Source organism: Plasmodium brasilianum, chromosome 1, assembly GCF_023973825.1.
Source record: "Plasmodium brasilianum strain Bolivian I chromosome 1, whole genome shotgun sequence".
Taxonomy (NCBI): Eukaryota; Apicomplexa; class Aconoidasida; order Haemosporida; family Plasmodiidae; genus Plasmodium; species Plasmodium brasilianum.
In genome coordinates this window covers 477,385-496,323 of record NC_090114.1, presented here as the reverse complement: position 1 = coordinate 496,323, position 18,939 = coordinate 477,385, and the positions used below count along the sequence as shown (strand labels likewise).

Here is an 18,939-nt window from a genome sequence, read left to right as displayed (position 1 = left end):
TGTCAGTTCATTTGACAAAGAGCGCTGAAGCTATAAAATTTAAGTGTATACTATTATACATATATTTATATAATATATATATGTACTTATTATATTGCAGCTTGATCTCTTTTTGCTTAAAAATTTACAGTATAATTACTTTTTCTCTTTAAAAATTTTTTTTATTAACATTTTGTAAAAACCATGGGTTGCATTCAAAATGTTCACCCGAAGAAGTACGGCCAAGGATCAAGGCAATGGTAAGAAAATATATACATAAATATGTGTATAAGCATATATATATATATATATAAATATATGTATTTACATGCACATACTTTTTTGCTTGTATATGTATGTATGTACAAGCGAAAAAAGAAATAATTAAGTACCATAATGAAAAGAGGGCACATGGGGAAAATGAAAATTATTAAAATGTGAATGGCTCATTTGTCAGAAAGTCGGTTTAAAAAGTTTGTATATACATAATATATGTACCTTCATACGTTCATACGTTTACATATTCGAAGCGGCATTTACTCCGTATTGCTGCATACCAGCTACATATAGAGAATTGAATTGTTGAATACTTTGCTAAAAAAAAAAAGAGATAATACAGTAGTGAAAACAGTGTTTATGCTTATAAAGTTTCTAACAATTATATGTTCATTAAAATGTTTAGAGAGTGGATCTCTTTAGAATATGTTTTGTTTACATTTACACATTTTATATCATGTATTGCTATATATATACATACCAATATACGTACATACATTTGCGCATAATATTTTCTCTATTTTTAGTCGAGTGTGCTCCAATAGGCATGCAATAATAAGAAAGTATAACATCAACATATGCAGACAGTGTTTTCGAGAAAGAGCTGATATAATTGGTTTCAAGAAGGTAGGTGTTTTTATGCCTTTTTCGTATTTTTACGATAACCTGTTGCACCACCCCGTGTTCATGTACATATATACATGTACACATACATATATATATACGTATATGAGTTACATGCTATCTTGATTGTGTTATTCACGTGCGATGTTTACTCTTTCCCTTTTACAGTATAGATAGAAGGACAATTAAGCACAATTTAATACAAAAATCCCCCCACTTTATTCCATTGGTTCAATCTTTTTTTTGCAATATTTGCGAATAATTTCCTTAGCTGAAGTTGGCGATCAATATTTCCATTTATGTTCATATGTATTATGCTTTTATTAAAAGATGAGATGAAAATGAACATTTTTTCCAAATATATATGAAAAAAAAAAAATATATATATATATAAACCAATGAACTATTTAACCACTGAACGATTGAGAACATTTCTTGAAATTATTTTTTTTTTTCATTTTTAAGTGGAAATTTTTTTTAAAAACTCTGAGTTGCATTTTGATAAACTGCAGCTGTGGTTGTGATTGCATTTGCAATTGTTCTATGTAGTTTTGTTGTAACGCATTATATTTCTGTTGCTACGATTATTGCATTTTATTGTATTTTTTCCTTAACATGTATTATGCCAACTTTTACAGAAAGATTTTAACAAAATTTTATAGAATATTTTTGACATTAAAAAAAAAAGAAAAGAATGAGAAAAGAAAAAGAACAATCAAATGAAGGGAGAATAAAAAAAAAAAAAAAAAAAAAATTAAAACTGATAGTAAAAATGCAAAATTCAGAAATTTTACCGTATATGGAGTTCTCTCCCCCTTTTCCTATCCCTTAATTTATGTCCATTTGGATTAAACAACAGAGAAATGTTGTTTCTCTGTTTTAAGCAAATGTTATTAAAAAAAAAAAAAAAGGAAAAAAATAAGTTCGTGTGTTAATATGCATATGGTGTTGTCACTTAGGCCCATTCGTAAAATAGGTTTAATTTATTTTAACTGGAATTTTTTCTCAGTGAACATATTTAAAGAAAGTATTTGCTGAATATATTTCTGAGGCTGCTACTTTATGTCAGCTCACAATATTAATAAGGATATATGTTGACTTTTGTCCCTTTAATTTAGCTATGCGTTCTATATAGAGGGGTAAAGGTTTTTTCAAAATGTTTTTAGGCGTTATATTGTTCTGTAATTATAATATTTGCTTTCCAAAATGGGAAGTACATTTGAGTATCTTTATGTATATATATATGTACATATACTTCTACACATACGAATTTTTATGCCTTTAAAAATATCATGATATTAAAAAGTAAATGATATGGACCTATATTACGTAAAAAAACATATACGTCCCTTTTTTTTTTTTTTTTCTTTTTCTGCTCATTTTAGTGGCAGATTGCAATTACTAAATTTCCCCCTTCTAGCATTGAAAACAATGAGAAATAAAAAATGATAATAAAAAAAAAAAAATAATAAAATAAAATGATAAAGAATTCATATTTTCGAAGCCTAGTTAATGAAGAAAAATATTCATTTTGTAACATGTTCAGGTACAGGTTTTTTGGTAGTAGGGCTAAAATAAATGTTAAAAGAGGAAGGAGAACACCAGTAAGTGAAGAAATAGAAATAGGAAATAATAAGAACGGATTGACCAGTGATGGTAAATTAGTAGGATACAATAATACTAATGAAGGAGACCATAATAAGGACGAATGGGAAGAAGAAAATTTGAGTGGAGCAAATTTGAACAAGAGGAATTTGAAGATAAGTATGAATACTACCAACAGGAGTGGTACCACCATGAGTAGTACCAAAATCAGTACCAACGTAAGTGAAGAGCTGAGAAAATGTAGCTTCCTTGATTTTAATTTCAAAACAGACATATATTTAAAATTGAATGAATTAAAAATATTTAATCCAACGCAAATTCAGCAAAACGTAATACCTGTATTGCTACATGGAAAAGAAAAACCTAGAATAGAGAGCAATGAAATTAGGATGTGCGAAGGAACAAATTTGTACAATGCAATACTAAGAAGTAGAATGCAGATTAATACATATTTAAAAATGAATTTAAATATGAAGAGCAATTTTTATGATATGGATAAGTACAAACAGATTGATAGTTATTATAAAAATGAAAAGAAGAGTAACAAAAGTACAGAAAAGACGAACGAATCAAATAATGAAATGAAATGTATTTCGAATGAACAAAAATGCTTCAACGATGTGTATGTAATTATCAGTCCTGATAATACTGGAAAAACATTAAGTTATTTTCTTCCCATATTAGACAATTTTTACACAAATAATCAAAAAATTATGCAAAATTTGTCAAACTTTTACCATTTTTTAAATAAATATAATTATAAAAAGTTTCAAAATAAATTATTTCGTAAAAAAGAAAAATTAAAATGTCTTAAAAATAAAGATAATTTGTTTTTTAATATATCATATGAAAAGTATAAAATACGTAATCGCTATTTATATATTAGAAAATACAACAATTATACTACAAATAGTAGTTATATTAAAAATAAAAAAAATAACAAACTTAATTGCTTAAAACATAAGAAAAATGTGTTTTTCCCCTATGCAATAATTTTGACAAATACAAGGGAAGCAGCTTGTGAACTTTTTTCATTTTTAAAAAATTTTGATATAAACATCGAGTTGTTAACTGGAGGTTATTTGAATAAAAAAAAGTCCATAAAGAAATATCATGTAGAATCTTTTTCAGGATATAAAAATGAAAATGTAAATTATAACTCGGACGAAACATATAACTATCGCAATGCTACAGCTGAATTTTTAAATAGAAACGATTTTTTTAAAAATAAAAAAAAAAATAAAAATAAAGATAGTAATATAATAAATTACAATGTTGATATTTTAATAGGAACACCGGATAAAATTTTTGAGAAAGTAGACAATTGCAAAAATAAACATTTATATAATTTTAAATTTTTAAAATATTTGATTGTTGAAGAATCTGAAACATTATGCAATGTTTTTAATGAAAAAAAGTTGCAACTAATTTTTAACCACGTAAAAAATTATACTAATATGTATTATTTTCGAAGTACTATAACAAATGACGATACGCTCAATGAATCATCTCAACTTTCCAGTGAAAAAAAAGCGACAGACTTAGAAAACGAATGTGAAAAGAGTAGGCGCAAGGGGGGAATTACAAGTGGCATAAAGGAACAGACGTATTATAGTGGAGTTTGGAAGGGAAGTAAAAAGAATTTTACTGACGATGAAGCAGAAGAAATGCAAAAAGAGAAAAGCGGGGGCATGGACCAAAGAACAGGAAGAACGACAAACAATTATGAGGGATGCGGACAGGATGTAGACGGCAGTATGTACAAAAAAGAAGGAAGGATCGATGGTGGTGCTGATAAATATTATGGAAGAATAAGCAAAGAAGAAGTTGCGTATGGGTATGATTACAAGGGGGAAGAGCCTGAGAATAGCAACTATGACGAAAAAATAAGTGTGTCCAAAGTAAACGAAGAAGCAGCAAGCTTGTCCAAAAAAAACGACGAAGCAGCAAACTTGTCCAAAAAAAACGACGAAGCAGCAAACTTGTCCAAAAAAAACGACGAAGCAGCAAACTTGTCCAAAAAAAACGACAAAGCAGCAAACTTGTCCAAAAAAAACGACGAAGCAGCAGACTTGCCCAAAAAAAATTCTGAACATGCAAGAATTTCTAAAAAAAACACACGCTCAAATAATATCGAAGCTGTTCGAATAACAAATAAAGCAATAAGTGATGAAAAAATCATTATTAAAAAAAGTGACAGCGTTGAAAATATAAAAAACACGCTTAACTCAAACATCCCTATATCAATATTTGTGTCAGCCACAAAAACATTTTGTATAAGTGAATTTTTGAGTAATAATATAAGAAGCAAATATACTCAACAAATAATTAACATGAACAGTCATAATATTAGCAGCGAAATGAAACACATATTTATTAATAGCAAAAATAAGGAAAAGATTTCTTTATTACTTGAACTATTGAATAATAAAGACGTAAAGAAAGTAGGAGGAGACTTCAAATGTTCTCAGTTTTTTAACAGATATGTAATATTTTGTAATACTAGAAAAAGTGTAATGAATGTAGCAGAGATTTTGTCAGAGCTGAAATATAAAGTTAGTTGCATTCACAACGAAATGAATTATAAAGATAGAAGTAAAAATTATAGAGATTTTAAAAAAAATAAAACAAATATTTTGATTTGTACAAATATATTAAGTAGAGGTGTACTATTTGATAATTGCCAAATAATAAATTACGATATCAGTAATAATATAAATGATTATATTTACAAATCGAACAAAGTTGCTTTTAAAAAAGGTAACATCATAAATAATTCTTTAACGTCTTTTTTTAATAAAAAAAATACTGGTTTAGTTAACGAGATAATCGAAAAAACAGCTGATAAGAAACAAATAATATTTCAAAATTTAAATAAAAAAGTTAGTAGAATGCTAAATTTGCAAAATAAATATTATGATATTGTGAAAAAAAAAAAGAAGTACCAAAAAAGAGGTGGACGGAAAGCATTGCATATATCTCCTAGGAGAAATTGCATGAGCAAAAAGAATAAAATTTTGTCGAAAAAATTGTATTTTTATCATAAAATGAACATAGAGCGTAAACGATTAATAAAAAAAGGAATACTTAAAGCTCATGAAAAAATACCACGATATCCAAATAGAAAAGCAGAGGTGTATGATAGCAACGAATATAACTCTGTCAGAAAAATGGACGATGGAGCATTGCAAATTTTGGCGAAAAAGAGAAAAACGAAAAAGGATAAAGAAGTAGAAGAAGCAAATTATGAGTCAGACACTATCATCTTGAATGATATGCCTACATATGAGGACGAGGCAAAAATAAAAGAGAAAAAACATCAGAAAAAAACGTACTTCTAGCTCATACATTTCTGTGGTAGATGGAGAAGCCGTGCTTATGTGCGCGCATATATATATTTGTATGTACGTACGTATGTATGCATGCATGTATGTACGTATGTATGTATGCATGGATGTATGTACGTATGTATATGTGCACGTATGCGTATATGTATACGCATTCCGGTATATATATTTCGTAACTCCTGTATTTTTTATGTTTGATTTTTCTTTTTTCTTTTTTTTGTAATAAATTAGTAACCGTCTTTTCTTTTGTACAATGTTGAAAAAGTTAATTTTGCATCTCCCTGAATGGTAATTTTTAAATTGAGATGTTATACTTTTACTTATATATATGTGTAATACTTTACTGAGTAAATGGATTTTTCGGTAAGTTGAAAACATGGTAGGATTTTTGTTTATTCGGATTGTACGCTTTGCAGGAATTAGTAATTTTAGTGTAAGAGCAATAAAGTCCTAATTTTTTTATTCTTAACACTATATTTTGTATTATGTTTTAAGAAAAGGGCGCTTAAAATAAACGCATACATATATTATAACTACTACTATGGGGGATTTATTTTTTTTAAATATATATCCGAAGATGAAAATGTATTCTTGCGGCAGTTACTATTTTTACTATAATACCATTAACATTAATAACAGTTTCCTTCTGTATATAAGTTCATCATATGAAGTGCTGCCTTACTGTAAGAAAGATGGAATGGCATAAAAGATACATACAAAAAAAGGGGGGGGAAAGAAAAAATTAAGAAAAACCATAATTTACACGCTTTAATGGAGTTCATTTTCCGCAAAATAAACAACATGCCCTTCCTTTTATACTAAAGTCCTTGCACTATTTTTTAATATAGAAAAATAAATGAAGCGCTTCTCCGTTGAAATAGTAAATCCTCCATTATTGTAATCATAATGTGCTGTAAAATATTTATTTTGGCAAAGCATTCATTTATTAGCTGTAACACAGTTAAACATAAAAAAAAAAAAAATAAAATAAGCCAGCAGAACAGTGCTAAAGAACTTTTTTAAGTTTTTTGAAAAAAAAGGAAAAATTTTATCTTAAAATACTAAGAGAAGAACATGTTATTATTGTAACATTTGTTCTCTCAGACGCCATAAGCTATTTTGTTTATATAGCATAATATAATACAAGAAAAAAAAAAAAAATAAGGGTATAAATAAACGACTAATTCATACAAAAAATATTGTATATCATTTTAAAGTTGTGTTGTAAATTTGTTCAAAGGGAAGTATACTATAATGGGTTACTTTTTGAATGTATTGAAATTTGTGCTTATTTTTATTTTACTTCATTTTGTTATTATCTATTAAAAAAAAAAAAAAAAAGCAAAAGAGTGATAGCAAATCAGTTAATCCTAATACATAATATTTTTAATATTTATATATGCACAATCAGAATAAGTAGTTTTTCATGTTTTTGTTTTATGTTTTCCATATAAAAAAAAAAAAATGTACAACACACTAAATTTTCATTATGTGTGTTAGTTAAATATTCATACATTTTAATTACATAAAACAAAAGAAATATGTAAAAAGTAGATACATTTAAAAGATATCAAACAAAAGATAAAACATATATTGAGCATTCAAAAATGTAATCAATATATAAAAGGAAAATGATAAAAATTACCATTTTTTTTTTTTTTTTTTTCATATTACAAGGAATAAAAAGAAAAATTAAAGATTAAGTTGCGAAAATAAGTGTATTTTTACATTTCTTATAAAAATTCAATCAAATAATTTACGTATCACAATTAAAAATACACTTCATTGATAACAAAAATATTTTACTTTTTTTTTTTTTGCGTTTCAGCTAAACATTTTTTAACGTGAATAGACGGCAAAAAAAAAAAAAAAAAATAAATAAAATACAGCAAAATACAGCAAAATAAAGCAAAATATAATAAAGTTTAACGTAGTAAATTAAGCAAAATTATTTAAAAGTGAAAAAAATTATTCTCTCAAAAACGTATACAAATAATAAAATCAATTTATATAATTTTTTTTTAAATTCTTTTCAGTTATTTACTAAAATTTATCATTTTGTCCCTTTTTAACGTTCTTATCAATACACTACTTTACATGATTTTTATAAATAAATGCATAAATACATAAATATATATATATATATATATATGTATATATGTATAAATTTGTTCAATATATAACATTTACGCATATTTTTCTACTTGTTCTTGAGTTTGTTATATATATATATATCACTAAGTGTTTGTATATGTATTTATACATGCCAATACTAAAATATTCTCAAAATATATGAAATATCAAGGTAATATTTATATCGCATTGCGAACATTTACGTTTACGAGTTTGTGTTAATTCCAGCAATACTAAGAGTCATCATATGAAAGTATTTATATATAAATATACATACATACGTACATACTTATATACATATATACAATACGTACGTACATAAATGCATACGTATGCTTTATTATTATTATGCGAACCGTCCGAACATGCTTATATATATATATATATATATTCAATATAGTAATACTTAACTGTACGGTATCATACATTCCTTTTGCGAAACGTACAAAATTATTTAACGAGTTAAATTTGTTATATTCTTTGTGCGTCATTCAAATTATTGCTTATAAAATAACTGAAAAAGTATGAACATATAATATATGGGGAAAAAACAAATTTCATATATATATATATATATATAATGTATGTAAAAACGTCTTAAAGATTATAAATATGCTTAGCATTATGCATCACAAGTAACGCCCTCCTAAATATATAAGCCTAAAAATTTTAATTTTTTTTTTCCTTACAATTATTTATTATGAGCGCAGTAGTACAAGAATGCTAGTATTATTTACATGATTATGCATATATATATGTACACATTTATGTATGCACATTTATGTATACACATTTATGGATGCACATTTATATAAGTACACATATATTTATATATATACATTGAACCATTTATCACTTTGCCCAAATCAGATGATTTAATTTAATTAGAACTACATACAATAAGAATAAAATATACGTTTCTTTTTTAGGTTATATTTTTCAGTATATTACATGTGTATGGTACACACACGCAACAAAAAAAAAAAAAAAAAAAAAAAAATGATTTTTATGTAATTTTAATTTTCGTTGTTTCTTAACCTGTTTTTATTTTCCTTTCGTTAACAATTATTATTTTATATATTTTTTGTTTTGAGTCAATCATTGACCATTTTTTTCCCACGTTTTCTAATTTCTCCCGACCATTTTTTCTTGTTTTTATGCAACATAGAAATGTACCCACATACCCATATATATATTTATTATATATATAAGTACTAATATGTATTTATATATATACTGATATATATTTATATACTTACACACGCGCAATACTGATGAATGCATACAACACAGAAGGGAGATATTTATTAATAATTTATGAAAAAGTATTCAAAATAATATATATAAAGCATTTAAAAGATAACAAAAATGAGAACGTTAAGGTACCTTCACTGTTTGTTTTTCGGGAGAGTGGAAAATGTTCAGAGAAGTTGATAAATAAAGATAAAATTCGAAAGAAAAGTAAAAAGTTTGGTAGTACAATAAATGAACTAATTATTGATAACATTATTGGTACGATTGAAATTAAAAATGAACTGTTCTTATTTGTTGTAGAGAAATGGAGATTATTATGTAAATTCTTTTATTTAAATAAGTATAGAAGTATATATAAAATTGAGAAAGTACATTACATACCATATAATATTAATATCACCTCGATGAACACTACAGTAAACAATTCATTAAACATTGATGACAATTCAACAAATTTTTTTATTAATAATTTAAAAAATAATGAAGATATAAATAAAAATTTTGAAATTATTAATAACAATAATATGAAGTTTATATATAAGAGTGATGATGTTTTGCAAATACAGGAGGGGGATGGGAATGATGATGATGACGATGAAATTAGGGTTAGCAAAATTGAAAATAATACACATAACAATAATTCCAAGAAGATGTGTTGTGATATGTATAGCTCGTACAATGAATTGGATAAACCCTACAAAATAGATGAGGACGATTTTTACAATAAACATTTTTCTACCAAATTTAGCAAAAGAGAAAATGATAATAGTACTAATAGAAAAAATAAAGGTTTAAACCATTTCAACATAAGTGGTGATGTAATAGAGCTTAGCACGTATAATAGGAATAGTAATAATTATAGTAATAAGTACAATAATAAGTACAATAATAAGTACAATAATAAGTACAGTAATAATTACACTAATCAAAAAGAGGAAAAGAATAATAAGAAAATTCTAAATTTTAATACAGCCAAAAAATGGCTAACAAATCAATTTACCCATAAAAATATATTAAACATAATTTCAGACATAACGAATTATGATAACAAATATGATAATGAGAATGGAAGAACTACTACTAAAATACACAATGATAATAATTTCCATATTAATAATAGCAAAACAACTTATAATAGTAAGCAAAGGAAAGATCAAGAACAAAATACGAACTCGTCAACTTTGGACGATAATGAACTAATAGCTAATATTCTTAATGATAAGGATGATTGTGAAATGAGTTATAATAACAATACCAGTGGGTGTAATAAAACTGGTTATAATGAAGGAAGCAATAAAAATAGAAGCAACTACAAGGGAAGTAGTATCGACACGAATAGCATTGGAAGTGCCTTCGACAGCATCCCTAGGGGCTGCAGTGGCCAGACGAAAGTCAGCAATAATATTGGCAATGATAAAAGTAGGAATAATAATGAAAATAACAATGGAAATAACAGTGGCAGTAACAATGGGATTAGTAATAGAAATAATAATTATGATGGTAGCACAAAAATAAATGGCGGGAGGAACGAGCAGCAGATGGTAGAGAGTGCAATGTATGGGAAGTGCATGAACAAGTTAGGAGAAAGTAAACAACCCGAGCAGTCAGCAAAAATAAATGTTAATTTAATTGATAAATTATTTTTTAATAAGGAGAACAGGATTGAAGTTATACCAAATGACAAACATGAACAAGAGAAGAAGGAGGAGGAACTGAATAACATATGTTATGATAATAAAATGGAGCAGTACCAAAAGGGGAAGGGCACAAATAACAAGTACATTCAAGGGGATAACAGTAATTTAAATAAAGGTACCACTGATCAACTTAAAAATTGTTACAATGAAAAAGGAGATGCTTATGTGAATGTAAGTAATGATAATAGTTACTACAAGAATATACTGTTAAATTATAATGAAGAAATGAAAATGGTAATTACACCGAACAGAGATAATTGTAATAGTAAAATTTCTCATGAAAATTTGCCGGTGAGTATTAATGGGGGTGCTGCAAAGGGATGTACTGTCAGTGCATGGAATAGCCATTCCAATAGAAATGGTAATAGTAACGGTAACTGCGATGTGATTGGAGCTGCGAATGGTAATGGGTGTGAAGATGCCAACTGCAACAGCAGCAGTAATAACATAAAGGATCTTATTACCAATTCTTACTTCAATGTAAAAAGCAATGTGAAGATTTATGATAAAACAGAACAAAACGAAAAGAGAAATTCATATCCCGTTTCTTTTAAAAGTGGAAATGATGATAATGTTAAAGCTGATGGAAAAAAAATGAACTTGAAAATGGACATACATAAAATATTAAAAATGATTCAGAAAATATTATCAGTTCATATGTATTACTCGTATGACTATGATTTAACACAGGGGATTCAAAAAAAGTGTAGAAAGAATATTGATGAAGTAGAAGGAGAGCCACTATATTCATCATCATCTTCCACTACGTTAAATAAAAAGAAATCATTTTTAAAAGTTAGTGAAAGAAATTTTATGTGGAATTATCAGATGATAAAAAAAATTAAGAATAAGTGTAAAATTGATGATAACTGGTTTTGTTCAATAATACAAGGATATATAGCTTATACATCTATAGAAATAAATAAAAAATGTTTAGAATTACTTCTAATAAGTCGACGTTCCTCTGTATTGGGTGGGACTAGGTTTAATAAAAGGGGTATAAATGATGATGGTTACGTAGCTAACTATGTAGAGACTGAGCAAATTATAAGAATTAATAATAGAAATATGACGTTAATGAATAGATTTGATAATGCAAATATGACTGTTTCGAATGTGAAGGAAGAAATAGACAAATTCAACACAAGAAATAATAATGTACCTAATTCAAATTATGAAAAGAATCAGGTGTTCTACTGTGATGCAACTCCTCTGCCGAGTATTCAAATTGATAAGGGAGAAATTAAATTGGAAAATTCAAGCGATCAAACAAATTTATGTTACGAGATGGATGTATATAACATAAAAAGTAGTGGCACAGGTAGCGACAATGGTAGAGGTAGTGCTATAAATAGCGACAGAAATTTCGAGAACAGGATTATTTCCCTAGTTCAGATAAGGGGGTCCATCCCCCTTTTTTGGAAGCAACATTCGATGTCTTCTCATGTTAATATAGAGAGGTCTTCCTTGTTAAGTATTAAAGCGTTCAAAGAACATAACAAGAAATTAATTAGTAACTATGGTAATAATATATATTATATAAATTTGCTTAGTCAAAATAAAGGGAATGAGAAAAAGTTGACTAAAAAAATGATTGAAATGATAAATTATATAAAAAAGGATAAGCATTATAAGGAGAAGGATTTTATTAATTATATAGAATATGATTTTCACATTTCTGTGAAAAATAAAAGTTTTGAAGATGCTATGAATGATTTTATTAATAAAGTATTACTTAATGAGATTAAAAATGTTTCCTTTTTTATGGAATCGTGTAAGAATACGAATAATAATAAGAAGAATAATAGTAATTATAATAATGTTAGCAGTACAGGAAATGGATATTCAGACGATTCTTGTGTTTATCAGAATGGCGTTTTTAGGACTAATTGCCTTGATTGTTTAGATAGAACGAATGTATTTCAGTATTATTACACATTATTTTTTATTTTCTACGTTTTGCACGTGTCAAAAAATGATATGTTTCTTAAGGCAGTGAAGAAATCGCAATTATGTTTTTATAAAAATGTAAATAGTATGTTCAGTAATAGGAGTGTTACTATTGTGAGTACTTTACAAATGGAAAATTATTTACTCGAGTTGTCGGACAGATATCCGGTAAATAAAAATTGCGAGTACGCTAAGATTAGTAGTACTACGAATGTTGGAAATATTGGCAATGACAGAAATATTAGTAGGATTAATAACAATGTTAGTAATATAAGAAATAATAGTGGTAATAATTACATAAGTAGTAATAATAATGCTAGCAGGAACAATACTAGAAGTAACAACAACTGTAATAACATGTCAGGCGGAGGGTCCAATGTACTCGAGGATTTTTATTATGTTAATAGTAAGACGAAGACGAACGAGAGGAAGAAAGAAGACCATAGTGATATTCCTAATATATTAGAAGAACAAGATAGGAAACATAGAATAAGATATAATTATGAAAAAGAAGATGAAGAAAAAAAAAAATTTAGAAATGAACAACTGGATGAATATATCTATATATTAAAACATCTATTTAAAAAAATGTGGGTGGAAAATGGGGATATTATTAGTACACATTATACTGGGACTGGTAGTGTTTTTTCTTCACAAATTAATGTAGGAAGGTCATCGTTAAGTACAAATATTGATCATGCAATTAAATCCATTGAAAGATTTTATCAAAATAATTTTGAGGATAATTTTAGACAAGAGTGCATTGATATAATTTTGTGCACCGGGAAATATAGTAAAAATAAGAGAAGGCATTTTATCGGAGCGGATTTGAATTATTTTTTAAATTATAGTAATTTTATTACAAAGGATTCTTTTCTTAATTTGAGAAATAAAAATGTTGATTCGCCTATGAATTATGTGCAATCTAGTGGCAATATGGATATAGGTAAACAGCAGAGAAAAGATGGTAAAGAATATTCGAATTATAAACAAGAAGAAACTTTAGGAAAAAACATCAAAATGGAAAAATTATTAAAAAATGGGAATCGATTACTTGAATATAGTACCAATAGCAATGATTCGAATAGTAACGATTTTGCTGATAGCAGCAGTGGCATGAACGAACACACACAAAGGGAGGGATCCAACAGAAACATAGAGAAGAATAGGGGAGAAAAAAAAAGAACCAAAGAGAAACATTTGAGTAAGGTTAAAAAAACAGACAAGGATAAAATTCCAAGCGAGGAAGATGAAGCTGATGAATATGACAAGGAGGAAGAAGAAGAATATGACGAAAATGAGGAGCAGGAGGAGGAAGAGGAAGAAGGGGAAAAGGATAAAGGTAATGATAGAGGTAAACATAAAGATAAACATAATAGCAGAGATATGCATAAAGATAAAGAGAAACTGAAGGAGGGGGAGAAAACTGCGTACAGTGATAATGAAATAAAATGTGTTAAGAAACAAATGAACAGAGATAAGACAGTCTGTAGCAATAAAAACGTGAGTGATCATATTATTGGACGAACAAGTAATAATGACAATATCGTAAATAATACCGTCGAAAGTAGTAGCAGTAGCTTAGATAATGTACAGAAAAAAAAAAAAAAAAAAAAAAAAAAAAAAAAAATATTAATAAAAAAGGGAAAGATAAAAAAAACAAAGGTGATTTGGTATATATGAAAAGTTTATATAAAAAGAAAAGCTACATTTACAGTATAAGAAATAGAAATAAATATACTGATTACCTAAGTCATGATTTAATTAATCATTATTACATGGATTATGAAGATTCTAAAGTAATACAGAATTACAAGAAAAAGAGAATGACGAATACAGATTATGAAGAGAAAATTGTGAAATTATGGGTAGGTACATGGAATTTATGCGGTAGTGATTTATATGAACTGAATGATATATCCTCGTGGTTAAATGAAATTAATGAATACATTGATATGTATGTATTTTGTTTTCAAGAAGTTGTTGAATTGACCGGATTTAGGATTTTAATGAACATGAAAGATAAATTTAAAGAAAAAAAAATAGAGCAAAAAATTATTCAATCCTTGGCAGAAATCTCGCAGAAGCAGAAAGAAATGTACATTAAAAGTAAGGGACGTAGTAACATATTTTTTAGAAAAAATAACGAAGATAATGGTGCACATAATTATGTCGATAACAATGCCTCATTGAAAAGTAAAAATATTGGAGGAGTAACAAACACCTGTTTTTCATCAGCTCGAATTAATATGCATAAAAATGAGGAAGTTAATGAAAGAATGAATAAGGATGACTACTATGAAAAATACCTGAAATGTTTTAATGAATCATACATGAGTGAGAATGTAGCACATTCCGTAAGGTGTGAAAAGGAAAAAGAAATAGTTAAGGAACGACGAAGAAGTACAGATAATAGTGTATCACTGGATATTTCGAAAAACTGTTTTTTAAATAATTATTTCAATAATTTAAATGAAGGTAACAACTCCTTTTATGATATTCAAAATAATGAAAGAAAATCGTTTAACTTGAATATTTTGAGTAACAACAATTTGAGTAATCAAAAAAAAGATAATGATAATAACGATTTACTTTTTTTAAATGAAAAGTCCGAACAACATAATATTGAGATGGAAAATAACTTTTATTGTAATAATACATATGAGCATATTGGTGAAGGTAATAACAACAACAGCATGTTAAAAGTGCTAAAGGATAAGGAGAATAATTTTTTCAGTGACCATCATATAAAAAGCAATGATACTAATATAAGTTCAAATATAAATGAAATTTTTGAAAATAATAATTCAAGTAATTCAAATAAAAAGGTAAGTGATTCATTAAAAAATAAAAACATTTATAGCTCACATGGAAATATAAGAAACTGGAATGATAGTGCCAATGTGAATATTTCAGATAGCCAAAATGTGCATAATATAGTGAATAATGAGGCGGAGAAGCATAAGGGGGGAGATCTATATTGCAGTGAGAAGGTTAGTAGTAACAATAATGGTGCCAATAATATCGGTAATAAGGATGTTAGTAGAAGCCTGGGCAATTTTAACGTTACCAGTGTACAAAACGTTTTTGATGAAGACGGGGTTGGGATGAGGAAAAGATCCACGAAGAACCTAATTCACTTAAACAATGACGATGATGTTTTCCATAATAATAGGAGCTTCAATAAAGATATAAAAAGAGGATGCAGTATGAATGAAAATGCGTTGGGTTCACATTCACAGGAGGAAGGAAAAAGTACACATAAACGTATTTACGATAGTAATAAAAATAATTTCTTCTTTGATGATGAAAAAAGGCATTTAAAAGATAAGGATGTATTTTTAAAGAATGCATCAAACAAATATTTTTTGAATTTCAAAAAGTTTAAATATGTGAAGTTAAAATCAGTTTCTATGATCGGATTATTTATAATCATTTTTATTGATGAGGGAATGGTTGATCATATAAGAGAAATTGAAGTGTGTAAAGTAAAGGTAGGTTTAAAAGGTAATACTGGTAATAAAGGAAGTGTGTCTATAAAGTTTAGACTAGGTTTTAACTCTTTCTGTTTTAACAACATACATTTGGCATCAGGTCAAACAAACATCTTTGAAAGGAACAGTCAGATGCAAAGTATTTTGAATAATAGTTTCCAAAACCAAGAATTAAATAATTTATTTAATTTTGACTACTTTTTTGCTTGTGGGGATTTTAATTTTAGAATTAATAAAACTCATGAAGAAGTATTTAAATCCATTGCAAATAAGAATGCTCATCAGTTATTAAATTATGACCAATTTATCTATAATAAATTGTATAATATTTTACCCTTTTGTCTTTTTTACGAGCATCCTATTATGTTTAACCCGACATATAAATACAAAAAAAATTCGAACTTGTACGACGTAAGAAGGACCCCCGCATGGTATAACTAAAAAAAAATATTTTACCGTATATAAACAGACATCCACATACACGAGAATGTGAAAATGTTTTACGTTTCAGGGATATTCAGCGTGTGTACACGTATGTGCGTACATATATATATATATATGTATATGTGTGTTTATATGTGCATGTATACACAGTTGGGTGCATTTACGTATACACTGGTTTATTTTACTTCATTACGCAGGTGTGACAGAGTACTGGTGAGCGGAAAATTAATACATTTGTCGGAATTAGAGAAAAAAAGAAAAGAGTTTATTGCACAAGAAATTAAAGAACAGGCGGATGATGTAAAAAATGCGGATAGGAATAGTAGTAGTAATAATAATAATAGTAATAGTAATAGTAATAGTAGTAATAAAAATAATAATAATAATAATAATAATAATAGTAATAGTAATAGTAATAATAATAATATTAATAATAATAATAATAATAATATTAATAATAATAATAATAATAATAATATTAATAATAATAATAATAATAATAATAATAATAATAATAATAATATTAATAATAATAATAATAATAATATTAATAATAATAATAATAATAATAATAATATTAATAATAATAATAATAATAGTAATAGTAATAGTAGTAATAATAATAATAATAGTAATAGTAGTAATAATAATAATAATAATAGTAATAGTAGTAATAATAATAGTAATAATAAGGATGGTATAGAGAATAGCAGAAAGTATGAACGTATCAGAAAAAACATTGACAATGAGGAAATGCATGATTTTTATCATAATGAAAAAATATATTTTAAATATTTAAATTATAAAACTCACAACAATTTTTTTTCAAGTGATCATAAGCCGGTTAGTGCAATTATTGAATTAAAAGTATTTTTTGATAAAAAAGACATTGAGTATAAATTAATTAATTCATATAGTATGAGAACAAATGATGAATTTAATAATATTGCAAAAAATTCAAGTAATACGAGTAATAGTAGTAATAATAAAAACAACAATTTGCTTGATTATTTCCTTCCGAATAATTATGGGATAAGCAAATACACTGCTTATCCAATCTCACAAATTTTAAATTATTCAAACAATTATAACGGGAAACTTAAAAATAACATGAATGAATATTCATTTTATGAAGATTCAATAAAAAACATAGATAAGATAGATGATTATTCGTATTCAAAATGAGAATTACTCCGTTTTGAGAAAAAAAATTATAAGAAGAATTTTTTTTTGAAAATTTTGTTATAGTTAGCTAAAAAAAAAAAAAAATAAAATAAGAGAATATTGAGTGTAAATGAGATCTGGAACGTAAAAAATGGAAGAAGAGCATGTATGTGTCTGTGCGCATACATATATATATATATATATATATATATATATGTTTACATATGTGCATTAAATTAGGGACAAAGACAACAACATTAACAATAGAAGTAATTTCGTTTTCCATATATTTTTCTGTATATATAAGTATATGTATTCACGTATATATGTATATTTATTCATACATATTAACATTTTTTATTATTTTTTTATGTGTATCCTTATTTGTAAAAATCTTATATCTTTTTTTTTTTTTTTCTCATTTTTATGAATTTTGTATCTTATATGAAGTTTAACTGTATTACTACAATTACACATGTATTATAAAAAGAATGTTAAATTCAAGTTTAATTTTACATCTTACATGTATTAGTTTTTTATTTTCTGTACTATTTATTGTGTCCATATTTAATTTTATAAAACATATATTTACCGAATTGCTTTTATTTCACCGTTGCCATATATATATATATATGTACGCAGGTGATCTATTTTTTTTTTTTTTTTTTTTTGTGTTACTTTTGTTTACATGTGGAATAGGAAAAAAAAAAAAAAAAAAAAAAAGAAGCAACATATTAATAAATAATTAAAATTTTTGAAGATTCTATATTCGGTTCGTTGTTCTTGCATTTAAATTTTTAATTTATAAGCGTATTTTCAATATTTATAATATTTCTGTTTATTATTTTTTTTTTTTTTTTCCTCACTTTTTATATATTTTTATTTATATTATTTTTTTTTGTTGTTGTTATTCTTGTAAACTTGTATTTTAAAAAAGTTTCAAAAAGAAAATAATAAAAAAAAATTGGCCTT

At 26.2% G+C, this 18,939-nt stretch overlaps 2 protein-coding genes across 2 annotated transcripts; both read left to right on the top strand.

Annotated features, from left to right (window-relative positions):
* Window positions 1-2,357: 2,357 nt before the first annotated feature.
* On the top strand, window positions 2,358-5,825 carry MKS88_000438 (RNA helicase; the record flags this gene model as incomplete). The annotated part of the gene is made up of 1 exon (XM_067215424.1): window positions 2,358-5,825. One exon carries the CDS (start codon window positions 2,358-2,360, stop codon window positions 5,823-5,825), a length of 3,468 nt encoding a protein of 1,155 aa, XP_067075676.1.
* A 3,413-nt stretch (window positions 5,826-9,238) lies between these two features.
* Window positions 9,239-17,988, top strand: MKS88_000437 (inositol-phosphate phosphatase; the record flags this gene model as incomplete). Its single annotated transcript, XM_067215412.1, has 3 exons — window positions 9,239-14,455; window positions 14,566-16,790; window positions 17,001-17,988. The coding sequence occupies 3 exons, from the start codon at window positions 9,239-9,241 to the stop codon at window positions 17,986-17,988; spliced, it is 8,430 nt and encodes a 2,809-aa protein (XP_067075675.1).
* Between the last annotated feature and the right edge of the window lie 951 nt (window positions 17,989-18,939).